General features: G+C 38.1%; 1 protein-coding gene across 5 annotated transcripts in view; it reads right to left on the bottom strand.

Annotated features, from left to right (window-relative positions):
* Positions 1-590: 590 nt before the first annotated feature.
* The window catches only part of LOC137651306 (Y-box factor homolog), a 32,156-nt gene continuing 19,624 nt past the window's right edge, over positions 591-13,122 (bottom strand). The window contains exons 4-7 of one of the 5 annotated variants that reach the window (XM_068384579.1): positions 7,068-7,315; positions 2,107-2,181; positions 1,957-2,064; positions 591-1,669 (exon numbers count right to left, since the gene is read on the bottom strand). In XM_068384579.1, coding sequence (XP_068240680.1) covers positions 1,580-1,669; positions 1,957-2,064; positions 2,107-2,181; positions 7,068-7,315 — 521 coding nt within the window. In that variant the 3' untranslated portion in view covers positions 591-1,579. Of the gene's footprint in view, positions 1,670-1,956; positions 2,182-6,768; positions 6,814-7,067; positions 7,316-13,122 lie in introns of all 5 variants that reach the window. The other 4 variants (XM_068384597.1, XM_068384578.1, XM_068384588.1 and 1 more) reach the window with 4 other exon arrangements.

Below are 13,122 nucleotides of genomic sequence, written 5' to 3'. Positions count from 1 at the left end.
AGCCAGACTATTCAGTGTATGTGTAGGCAAAGAAAAAATGAGCTGGAACCTGAGAAGTATCAAACTTGTTACTGTCTCGCCAGTCTATGGATCCAATAACACTAGTGGAAGCATTTCAAAAACTGGCTTGTATTGGATGTGAATTGAACTTTAGGTACTCACTGGTGCTGGGACCTATAAGTCCATTTAGTACTAATGCGGGAAAACAAAATACTGAATCTAGAGTTGAGAAACTAGTCAACGTAAATTATTCAAAATTTTAATTCTACCACAATTTTCCTCACCTTGCAATAGAAAAATGACTGACATGAGGTAAATTATTTTCCATCCCAACAGTTCAGGTATTTTAGTTCACGGAGCATTTCACTGGGCGACACGGGTCTCTCGCCCAGAAATAGATTTTTCCTTCGTCAAAATCCCTTTTTAGTTCACAAGCACAATAACAGGACAAATTCTTATAAATTTATATTTTCATTAACTAAAAGTTGGTTGCTAATAGAATATTACTTAGTCCTGTTAAAGACTAGTGATGGTTGTAAGTGTAGGGAAGAACTTATAAAATAAGTAAAGGATTCAGTCATAACCAATAGTACATTTTTATGGATTTTATTGCAATGCACATGTCTGTGGCACAATTATTTCCTACAAAATTTTATGTAGAAAAATGTCAAAATAGGTAATCAAAAACTGGCCAATCAAATAATCAATTCACTTTAGTATTGCCTATAACCATGCTACATGCAGCATGTCCCTTTCAAATAAAAATTTACTAAATTTCCATTCATAACCTAAAAAGTTAACCAGAGGCACCCACATCATTACATTCTCAACTTGTGAATGGCAATGTAACCAACTGCAACGTCTAGGTTAGAACGAATGCAGCAACTTCTAGCTGGATATGTGGGCCTAACAGGGTAATGATCATGTGCACTAGGTTTAGTTGTGATTTTACACTTTTTTTGGTGGAAACAAACCAGCAACAAACACACCTCAGCACCACGGACTTAAAATTCTAAAGTTCAGATATAAATGCTGTCGTTTTTTTTGTTTTTTTTTGGCTTTTGTTATTTTACCACCCATTGTGACGTTTTAAATCTTTAATCTTATGTATGAACTGTGCTTTCCCACCCTAAATGTAACTTTGTTTCATGGTGTGTTCAGGTGTTGCGCGACAAAGAAAGGGCCATATAGACTCTAACCCTTAACCGTGGGTTCGTCTTTACAAATTGCGTGACCTCTTAGTTACCGGACCCGGAGAGAGGACACATTAGCTTCCTTCTGGAGGTGGTCAGAGCCGACTTTCTGGTAACCGGGAGCAACAGCTGGTTATTGTAAGCTTATGCTCTTACATTACAGTCCCTTTCTTGTATCGGTGGTTTGTTTGTCACTGGAAGTTCCGAGTGGTGGACAGAACTCCTGCTGGGCTTCCAATGGGCTGGGAGGGGGTATGACGGCGGCAGCAGCAGCAGCCCTATCCACCCTTAAATTAAGAACACTGTTCAGGTTATTTCATCTGGATAACCTCAATAGTGGCCTCGTTAGCTTTGGTGGCTTGATTGCAGGGGAGGATGAGGATAGTTTATGCTGAACTTTCAGCAGTTGTGTTCTCCACTGCCTGCTGGGCCTGACCAGAGCCAGCAGACTGTCCCTCCTGGCCTTGTCCATCACCCTGTAACAGCAGGAGTGTAAACACTAGGAAACTAAAAAATATAAAATATAACTAGAACTATGGTAAATCATTAAACCATGCACCTGCATTTAGAAATTAAACCTAGTGTAAATCTTAAAATTAACCCACAAAACCAAATTTAACACTTAAAATCAGGTTTCAGCATCTTTCAGTTAACAGCTTGCATCCAAGGACTTCTGGCTAAGGGCTCAAAGTAAAAATGGTCAATGGTCAATTACATGGGTGGGGGAAAAGCTAGCTTGTCACTGCCAATTCTACATGCTTACCAAATACTTGGTTTGAGCTTCATGCTGCTCTTCCAGAGTTCCATGTCGCTCTTCCCGAGCTTCATGTCGCTCTTCCCGAGCTTCATGTCGCTCTTCCCGAGCTTCATGTCGCTCTTCCCGAGCTTCATGTCGCTCTTCCCGAGCTTCATGCTGCTCTTCCCGAGCTTCATGCTGCTGATCATTAATCTCAACTTTCACTTGTGTGTCTACTTCCTCAGTACCAAGCTGAAAGCACACAAAAAGCAAAAGCAGCTAATGTCAGTAACACCAACAGCAAATAAGCCATTACAGGTGACAAATCGCAAAGCAACAAGACATGCAACAATGCACAAATAGCAAGAGCGCAAGCATTAGCAAATCCAATAGGCATAGCAAAATTACAACCAAGTTTCTTCCATAAATCACAACTATTCAGAATATCAAATTAAATTCAAAGCACACAAATTGGTGGTATAATGCAGAATCCAATAGTAAAAGAAAAGGTACTAAATTCTAATTTAATATCTATCTAATAAAAGCAACGAGATACATACAATGAATAATTTAAGCTAATATAACAACCAATCAACAATTAATAAGGACCTACACATCCCCATCTCCGATAAGAGACCACCTGTTAAACTTATCAGAAATCAGAACTTTGGATATTAGTAATAACTACACAATTTGAATTTGCAAATTACGTAAGCACACCACTCTCCCTAAAATCAGCAACAACTTCACGGTAATCAATACATATAAAAAAACTTAAAAGAAACTCAATTCCATTAAAACATACTTCGTAACAACTAGGAGTTTTGTTTATTCACAATTTTCATGTTATACCAACAAAGGGTACACATATTATGCTGGATGAAGAGCCTGACATCAGCTGTGCTTATCAGTAAGCAGAAAAATTAAAGAATTAAAACTTCTATACTCACCTATGTTCATATTATTTCTCTTGCTAGGCCTGGTTGATAATAGGTTCCCCAAAAATAAATTTGGCAATTTCCCTTCCTTCTATAGACCTTGGCCTTTAGTACTGCATGATACAACATACAGTATCAGTAAACAGCAATAACCACTGCATCTGTACGCTGTAGTAACAGCACTCTTCCTTCAATCTCAAAGTCTAAAGCAAGCTCTCTATCTTCTTGTCATCACTAATCAAGTGGGGAGAGAGGTGATCATGTGCGTAAGCATGAAGTATAATAAATTTTCGTTCAAATCTAATGGAAGTGGGTCAATGAAGGAGACAGGAAATTTCAATCTAAGAGGACATCCTATATCTCAAAGTTAACCTTGCACAATGAAACGTTCGATTAGAACATCACCAGCCTTTGAAGCCCTACATTCTTTACAGGCAACCCAAAGTTCTTCAGGACACTGCATCGCAAACCCTAACCCTAATTCCCAAGACATTCCAATAACATTTTGAGATTATCACACCTAATATCAGACTGTTCTTGAATGAGATATAACTTTGCTAGAAGCTTCGTGACCTATTTTAACTGAAACCTCTACGGTTGTTCCCATTACTGTATTTAAGAGGTCTAATACCCTAACTACCAAGAAAAATACCAGAGATAATCTACTAAACTTGCCCCCCCCCCCCCTTCCTTAATTTACAATGTTTCATCATATAGTCTTTTTCTAAAAGAATTAAAATGAAATCTTAGAAACTTTTCCAGAGATCATGACTACTGTATTCTAATTTTGATATCGACAGACTCCTACAATCCCTTCACCAACTGATCACCCAACCTTCTATTACTGTAATAACTTCAACTGATCACCCAACCCTCTATTAGTGTAATCCCTTCACCAACTGATCACCCAACCTTCTATTACTGTAATAACTTCAACTGATCACCCAAACCCTAGAGACAAAAAAAATCCAATATATATTATACAACCAATCCCCTTATACTGAAACCCAATTCATCTTATAAAGGAGCACTCTTACTGAAACCTTACAATATATGCCATGCCATTGAAATAACGGGAAGATTGTATGATACCCGGGCCAGATCACAGGCTTGCGTTTTAAGCAGACCACACACGCAGAGAACAGTAGTGCCGATTTCACTGTGATTGGCACGAATGCACCAATCCTTAACGTTTAAGAGGGGGGTAAACAGGACAAACCTAGCACAACTAGCCTTCTGTCCTCTCATCCTTTTTGACCGAACATGTTAATTCCACCACGATTGGCGTGTGGGCACGGACTTGCATGGCGACTGGGTCGACTCCTTTTTTGAAACTTCAACTATTCCATACATCGTCCCTTGATCGAAGCACTTTATATTATATTGATACACTGATTGCATTTCACAATATTCTGACTTGTTACTGTATTAAAACAATTTTTAAAGTTGTATATTATTACTTTCGAGAATTTATTCATGGTTATAAGGGCAATCTTTAAATTTTGCATACATCACACATTTCATGATCTTTTTTCATTAATAGTGATGGAAAATTAGTCATTACCATTCAGTGTCCTTACATTTCATTATAATCTTCTAAGTAGATTCTATTTATTTTTTTTCCCCATCTGCCAGACTATCCATTTCCCAACCAAGTTTGTAATATTTTTTCACTAACAAAGTTTTGATTTCCTTAATTTTCCTTTTTTTTTTTTAAAGTATTTTTTGACTTTTAAAACCACATGGTATTCTGCCTTATTAGTCCAATAGTATCTTGTATTCTAATAATAATAAACCGATACCGATTCAAAGGGAAAAAATTAAATTAACATAGAGTACGTGTATGAATTCCCTTCGTGGAAAATGGTGTAAAATATGGAAAGAGGATAAATGAAGTAGCTACCGATAATTCTATTACCCATGTTTACCTCATTTTCCTTCCCTGCACAGACAATTCTTTTCAAATTTCTATAGATCAACGCGAAAACAAGTACACCTAATTAAAAGTGCAGTAGTTCTTCAGCATGAGGTAATCTCCAAAAATCCTTTAGGTATATTTCTCCGAGACATTTGACCTCTCAGATTAATACATACACATATACCAAGGAACTTCCCCCAATTTTGGGGGGTAGCCGACATCAACAAATGAAACAAAACAAAAAAGGGGACCTCTACTCTCTACGTTCCTAGATTAATAAATAAGGATAAACTGAAAAGGTAGTGCTATTACTCAAGACAAAGAAGCAAGCCTCAGCTCCGTAGTGGACAAATCGCCACCATGTAGAAGCAGACAATTTCTACCACGTTCCTTCATATTTCAATTCGGGTTTATATTATGTAAAAAAAATAATGAAAGTAAAAGTACCAAAATATGGTATTTTCAAAATTAGATGTAGGCTACCAATTGTACTTGATACCTTGTACCAAAAACAACCATGCAGGCATAATCCTGGGTGCTCAATCCTCTTGAACTAAGCAGGCTAGTCTGTAGCATGTATGGGCATTTTTTACAGGACGAGCGTCGCTCCAGTCCTGCAGGACAATCATTCAGTAAAAAAAAAAAAAAAAAAAAAAAAAAAAAAAACCACTAACTTGACCACACTGCATCAGATGTACACAATTCCAGTGATAATCTGAAATTCGAATTTATAGCTCTCTTCTGCCTCTGAATATAATGGTTTAAAAAGAACAGACTACTGCGATGAGTAAGCTGACGCAGCAAAAGGAAGTAACAGTGCTAGTGCTAGGGTCTAAGAAATGTGATCAACCCACTTATTTTGCACTACCAGAACCATTATTGACTGGTGCACTAGAACCATTTGGCTAAATTTGAGGTTAGGCCAGGGTTTGAAAAAGGCCACATTAGGTTATAAAAATTTTAAAATACTTGACCAGGAACTATACAAACATACTATACCATAACAGAAAGGCTTTGCATTACAAGTATTATCAAAAACATTGCCTAAACCACAAAACAATGCTTAAAGATTGGCAAGAATAACTAGCACAATGTACACTAATTACTAAAATTTCAGAACACGTACCCTGACCACCATTAACCTGACACTTAACATACAAAATTATGGCCATGTACAAAATGTCTGTTACAGGACCTACAAGACATCAAAAGCAGGTAAAGTAACTATGTGGTTACTGCAAAGAACCACTTTAGTATTTAGTCAATACTTTATAGAGGATTATGCCTTTTGAAAGGAAAGAAAAAAATAAAACATTTCTACATTTGGGGTAACCATCTACATAAACCAAGCTAAGAGATTGACAATATGAAAATCAGGAAGGTTCAAAGAATAAGGACACATTTTAAAGAAAACACCAGCTCAAATATCTTCCACAAAAGCACAATACTATAAAGAATTCACAAAAAAACTTGCACAGGCTAGCTTTAGACCTATGAAGCCATTAGAAGCAACACTAACTTTACTCAAGCACGAGAGATTGTTTCCGAATACAATGTGAAAAAATGCTACTGCATGTAAAGGATTAGCTTCATGATTTGGAAAAAGGACTGCCAATGGGTCACGTAGTCTATTCATAGAGCAGCCATAATTTTTGTATTCAATGGCTATTTGACCCTATACCTTCACTGCCAATAGAAAACCTAGCACTCAACTTAATTAAAATTGTTAAAATGGTTGGTCCTAAGACACTGATACTAAGCTATTTTAAAATGTGAAAAATACCTGAAATAAATTTTCATAAGTAAAACATTTAATGCCCATACACAACATGCAAACTTCAATCAAGTGCAGTACTGTACAGACAGGCAAAAAATGAGGAAAAAAAATGCATTGGCATTGAAGACTGCTAGACCCCCAGCCATGGCCAGCCATGCACAACCTGGCAGCCCAGCTGTAAGGGAAAGGTGGAAGGATCAACTTGCCTTCTGGCCTTCAGCTGCTGCTACCTGTGTCTGCGTTTCCGATGTCTGTAAGGCAAACATGCAGTATGAGGACATGCTTTAGTCTAGGGAAAGGAAGGACTCCAGATATTACATGCTTGTGTTATTTTCTACATAATCTACACAGTGTGGATAGTGCATCTACTTCTGCCTGAAGAAGGAAAGGTCGCTTCCATTCTCTGTATTAGGCCCCAAAACAGATTGCGCCCCTTCAAATTGATGAAACGATCTCTCCTTATAACCTATTACCCAAACCAACCACTCCAGTAGATAACACTTACTTTAGTTTCTGGTCCACTACCTATTCTGCCACGACCACGACCACGGCCACCTCCGGCACCACGGCGGAACCTGCGGCGTGTACCTTCTGAAGGCCCTCCCATCATGCCCTCAGGTTGGGGACGGGAGCCAGCATAATATCTGCGGAAATATCCACGAGGACCACGACCTCCACGGCCCCTTCCGCGACCGCGGCCTCTTCCTCTTCCTCTCATTGACATTCCGTCACCTGTAAAAGACATTCCATCACCTGTAAAAAAAATATTCATTCTTTGAAGAAATTAATTAACAGTATTTGTACAGAGTTTGGGGAAAAACAGATGATTAAAGGCAGCAGCTAGGACCCACACGCAAGATCCACAGTGCACGTTACACTTGACAGCACTACCATCAACAGGGACCAACCAATGCAGCAATGTTACAACTAAGGCAACTTAGTCGCAAAATAATAATCAGAACATTGCATAGTATGAATTTTATTTGAATTACTTCTGAGAAGCAAGCAAGTTAAATGGAAAAAACATTTTCAAGTTTCTTATTTGGTTTGCTAAACTGCACAATGTTGTAAAGTTTTGATCTAATGGATGTTCACGTATGGACTTTTTAAAAAACTGTACACCCTACAATACATACCAAAATGTTTCAATTTGTAAAAATAAGTGTTCAGTGGCTTTGTTGCTACATCATGTGCATATCTCCACAAGCTGCAGTAATTCGATGGGATCTTAGATTTTCCAAGTTTTAAAGCTTGTTATAATAGCACTAGGCATAAATTACAATACGCCTTCTTACAGTAACTAACCTACTGAACAAGCTGCTGTTATTTTGGACACCTGTTTTGCAAAAAAGGTAATTTGTAGCAGATGTATAATTTCTAACTGTGTGCACCACTTAAACTTCTGAATTAATACAATTTAAACTATACTACAATGAAACTCAATTATTTTTGCCTAAAACTAAGGCTTCTCATTGCAATTAGAATACAAAATGGGTGAGGAAGGTATGCTCAGGCAACAAAAGTAATTAAGGCAGTGATGTGAAAACCTGCATTTAGTTGGTGTAACTATGCCAAAGACAAAATATGACCATTAAAATATGAAACTGAAGAAACTGCCAAATTTCCAGGAATCCTGGGATTGGTTCTATGGTTTCAAACGTCTTTAATGGATTTATCACTTTAGACCCATTAGATTTTATATACATACATAAATTTATCATGTGGTGCCATTGGACAAAATGTCCTACCATTTCTTTTATTACTTGAAGGTATGAAAACTAATTTTTAAATATATTCTGCTCTACAGTAGAAAATGTTGAATATCAATTTCTAACAGTTCTTGTTAAAATGTCCAAATAAAGGACCTGAGACTAGCCAAATTATTTTGGTAAGGGATAGGCACACACAGGTTATGGCTCATGGCTTTAGTTTCAGGGGAAACTATAAAGGTTTTATGGGGAACTATAAAGGTTTTATATATTTAATGTGAATTTCATGTTTTTATATGTGGGACAGGTAGGCCAATCAGCACAACTGCACCCGAGTGAATACCTAGACATGATCTGGAAGGGATTTGCATCTTAAATCCTAGTTCTAATACCTTGATTGACTTTTACTAGTACTAGGCCAATCAGCACAACTGCACCCGAGTGAATACCTAGACATGATCTGGAAGGGATTTGCATCTTAAATCCTAGTTCTAATACCTTGATTGACTTTTACTAGTACCAATACAGTCCTTAACTGGCCAAATGAGATGGGTTTAGCGAGCCGTTCATTAGGCAAGCCTAACGAGTGTTTGGAGAGCTTCTAAACTTTTATTTCAACTTTCTTCCCAATGTGTGGGACATCTGTTCTTTCCTAGCGACTAAACTTTCAGATAATAAAGTGAAGATTTCTAGTTGCTTGAGCAGGCATCTACATGGAATACATCCCTCTGATTAGATTCATACTGCTTTTTAGTTTGATTCTAGCGGTCAGTCCATAATGTTAGCTTAGCAAAATTTCTATCAGCCAACCAAAGGCACGAAACAGACGTTAAAATCGAGAAAGTTGTCTCGGTAAAGGATGAAACAAGGATACTAACTTATTCAAAATATAGTACCACCACCTGTGGTGCACCTCAGCAGTTTAGTTTGTTGTACCACAATGACCCCATTTTACTCCCCTGACCCCATAAATATTAAATCATGGTTAACTAGTCTAAAGATATGCATCTTTAACATAGCTCAACATCCTATTGGACTATTGATGCATACATTAATGATCAGCAAGAGCACACTTTCCAGAAGATATGAAGTTTTACTACCTAGCTATACTGCTGTTTAAATACTTCATTGTACAGTAAACAAAAATCCTATCTGCATTCAGGGATTTTCATTCAAAAGGCACTAACTGACAACTCTTACATTCTTCCCATTTTGTAACAAGACTAGGTACCCGAGACAAACACTTAATAAAAGCTACAGTTCATTAAACAATTTTAGAGAATCAATGCCATATCTCATCAAAATACCAGCTAGATCATTATGGAAAAATTAAGTAATTTTTACATAAAAAAAATTAAATACTTAAACGAATAACTTTAGCCACCATAGTAATGTATCTAACAACCTTATAGAGATATAATAGTGGACAGTCTATATTCAGTAATCAACTGGTAAAGTAGCAGAGTCGTGGGCGACAGTCTCAAAATACGTCTGAGGTAACAAACCGCGACCGGAAACTATAACCGTCGAGCTGTATTTCACCAGATTTTCTAAAAAAGACATAAGCAATTGACGAGACAATTGTGTACATTGTGGCTAAAAAACAATGATAGAAAAAGATTGAAAAGCCATCCTCATAAATAAAAAACCGCGCAAGAACCGCAGATGGAAATTAGTCGACTAATTTTCATAACCCAAGATTCATTTTCATAATTATTTTCCATTTTCAATGAAATAAGCCAACACTTATCATTCAGGGAGTCTATGGGTGACGAAAACATTTGTAATAGATTGATTGACATTCCCAAATAGGAATAAACAACCTAGACTCAAATATTAATAACCTGGGTCATTCATATGAAGAGAATAAGAAGTTTTGGGAAGAAGTGAAGAGATTAAGGAAGGCTGGTTCAAGAATTGAAGAGAGTGAAAGATGGAAATGGAAAGTTGTTAAAAGCAGAGGAAGCAAGGAAAAGGTGGACGGAATATTTTGAAAGTTTCCTGAATGTTGAAGATAATAGGGAGGCAGATATAATTGACGTTGCAGGTGTTGAGGTGCCCGTGATGGGAGATTAGAATGAGAGAGATTACAAGAGGGGAAGTGAGGAGAGCACTAGATGAAACGAGAGTAGGAAAAGCATCTGGTATGGATGGTGTGAAAGCCGAGATGTTGAAGGAAGGGGGTGCGACTGTACTTGAATGGTTGGTGAGATTGTTTAATATGTGTTTTGTGTTGTCAATGGTACCAGTAGATTGGGTTTGTGCGTGTATTGTACCACTATATAAGGGCAAGGGAGATGTGCATGAGTTGTAATTCAAGGGGTTCAAGGGGTATTAATTTGTTGAGTGTAGTTGGAAAGGTGTATGGTAGAGTACTGATTAATAGGATTAAGGATAAAACAGAGAATGCAATCTTAGAAGTACAGGGAGGTTTTAGAAGAGGTAGGGGTTGTATGAATCAGATTTTTACAGAGGCAGATATGAGAGAAATATTTAGCAAAAGGTAAGGTGGTGTATGCTGCGTTTATGTATCTGGAGAAAGCGTATGATAAGAGTCGATAGGGAAGCAATGTGGAATATGTTGAGGTTATATGGAGTTGGTGGAAGGTTGTTGCAAGCAGTTTAAAGTTTCTACAAAGGTAGTAAAGCATGTATTAGGATAGGAAATGAAGAGCGATTAGTTTCCGGCGAGAGTGGGGCCGAGACAGGGATGTGTGATGTCGCCGTGGTTTTTTAACTTGTATGTTGATGGAGTGATGAGAGAGAGGAATGTTTGAGTGCTGGGACGAGGATTGAAACTGGTAGACGAGAATGACCTTGAATGGGAGGAAAATCAGTTTTTGTTTGCGGATGATATTGTACTGGTTGCGGACGCAGAAGCGAAGCTTGGCCGATAAGCGACAGAATTTGGAAGGGTGTGTGAAAGAAGGAAGTGGAATTAATGTGGGTAAGAGTAAGGTTATGAGAGATACGAGAAGAGAAGGCGGTCTGAGGTTGAATGTCATGTTGAATGGAGAGTTACTCAAGGAGGTGGATCAGTTTAAGTAATTGGGGTCTGTTGTTGCAGCAAATGGTAGAGTGGAAGCAGATGTACGTCAGTGAATGAAGGATGCAGTGTTGGGGACAGTTAAGGGAGTAGTAAACAATAGAGGGTTGGACGTGAATGTAAAGCGAGTTCTGTATGGGAAAGTGATTGTACCAACTGTGATGTATGGATCGGAGTTGTGGGGAATGAAAGTGACCGAGACAGAAATTGAATGTTTTAAGAGATGAAGTGTCTAAGGAGTATGGATGGTGTATCTCGAGTTGATAGGGTTAGGAAATAAGTAGCGAGGGTGAAAACGGGTGTAAGAAATGAGTTAGCAGCTAGAGCGGATATGAATGTGTTGAGGTGGTTTGGCCATGTTGAGAGAATGGAAAATGGCTGTCTCCTAAAGAAGGTGATGAATGCAAGAGTTGATGGAAGAAGTACAAGAGGAAGGCCAAGGTTTGGGTGGATGGATGGAGTGAAGGAAGCTCTGGGTGATAGGAGGATAGATGTGAGAGAAGCAAGAGAGCGTGCTAGAAATAGGAATGAATGGCGAGCAATTGTGACGCAGTTCCGGTAGGCCCTGCTGCTTCCTACGGTGCCTTAGATGACTGCGGAGGTAGGAGCAGTAGGGGATTTAGCATTATGAAGCTTCATCTGTGGTGGATAACGGGGGAGGGTGGGCTGTGGCACCCTAGCAGTACCAGCCGAACTCGGTCGAGTCCCTTGTCAGGATGGGAGGAACGTAAAGGAGAGGTCCACTTTTTGTTTCATTTGTTTAAAGTCAGCTACCCCCCAAAATTGGGGGAAATGCCTTGGTATATGTATGTACATTCACACATGCAGGGAACAGTACTTACGGAGATATGGACCGAGACGCATCACAAGTCGTACTTGACTTATGTCGAAGTAGCTTAAGTAGTTATTAGGCTGCACTATGATTCGGCAATCAAAGTCATTAAATCAATATTTTCCTAATGTACATTATTCAATTTTCTTGTTCCATAGGTTATCATATGCTCTAATACAGCATTTTTGCATTAAATTTTTCAATTTCAGAAATATTTTAGCAACCGACAATAACCAACTTTTATGTCTACCTTTGGTAGTGATCAGCTGTGCTGTTGATCTGAAGGTTCAGCTACCGTATCGAGATAGACCGCACATACAAATGGCGTATTGTTTATGTAATTTCTCAATTTATTTGGAATATATTCACCATCAACATTAAGTCAGCAACAGTATACGACAGGATATAGTTTCCATATAGTTCATTTATAGCCATTATTATTAATCATATATTTTCTTTCTGCGAGCGTGCGCGCGTTTTTATTAAGGATTCATTTCTCTAAAAATTGCTTGTGGTTTATTAAACATATTTGAATGCTATTTTTCAATTTCGGGAGCATTTCAATATTCAACAGTTTATTTGGTTTAACCTTCGGTAGCCATGCGATTATTATTATTAATTGCTAAGCTACAACCCTAGTTGGAAAAGCAGAATGCTATAAGCCCCGGGCCCCAACATGGAAAATAGCCCAGTGAGGAAAGGAAACAAAGAAAAAAAATATTTTAAGAACAGTAACATTAAAATAAATATTTCCTATATAAACTATGAAAACTGCAAAACAAGAGGAAGAGGAATTAGATACAATAGTGTGCACGAGTACCCTCAAGGAAGAGAACTCAACCCCAAGGCAGTGGAAGACCATGGTACAGAGGCTATGGCACTACCCAAGACTAGAGAACAATGGTTTGATTTTTGAGTGTCGTCCTCCTAGAAGAGCTGCTTACCCTTGCTAAAAGTCTTTTTCTACCCTTAC

This window comes from Palaemon carinicauda, chromosome 1 (genome assembly GCF_036898095.1).
Source record: "Palaemon carinicauda isolate YSFRI2023 chromosome 1, ASM3689809v2, whole genome shotgun sequence".
NCBI classification, from domain to species: domain Eukaryota; kingdom Metazoa; phylum Arthropoda; class Malacostraca; order Decapoda; family Palaemonidae; genus Palaemon; species Palaemon carinicauda.
The sequence above is the reverse complement of the archived record's forward strand: the minus strand, read 5'-3'. Positions and strand labels throughout refer to the sequence as shown.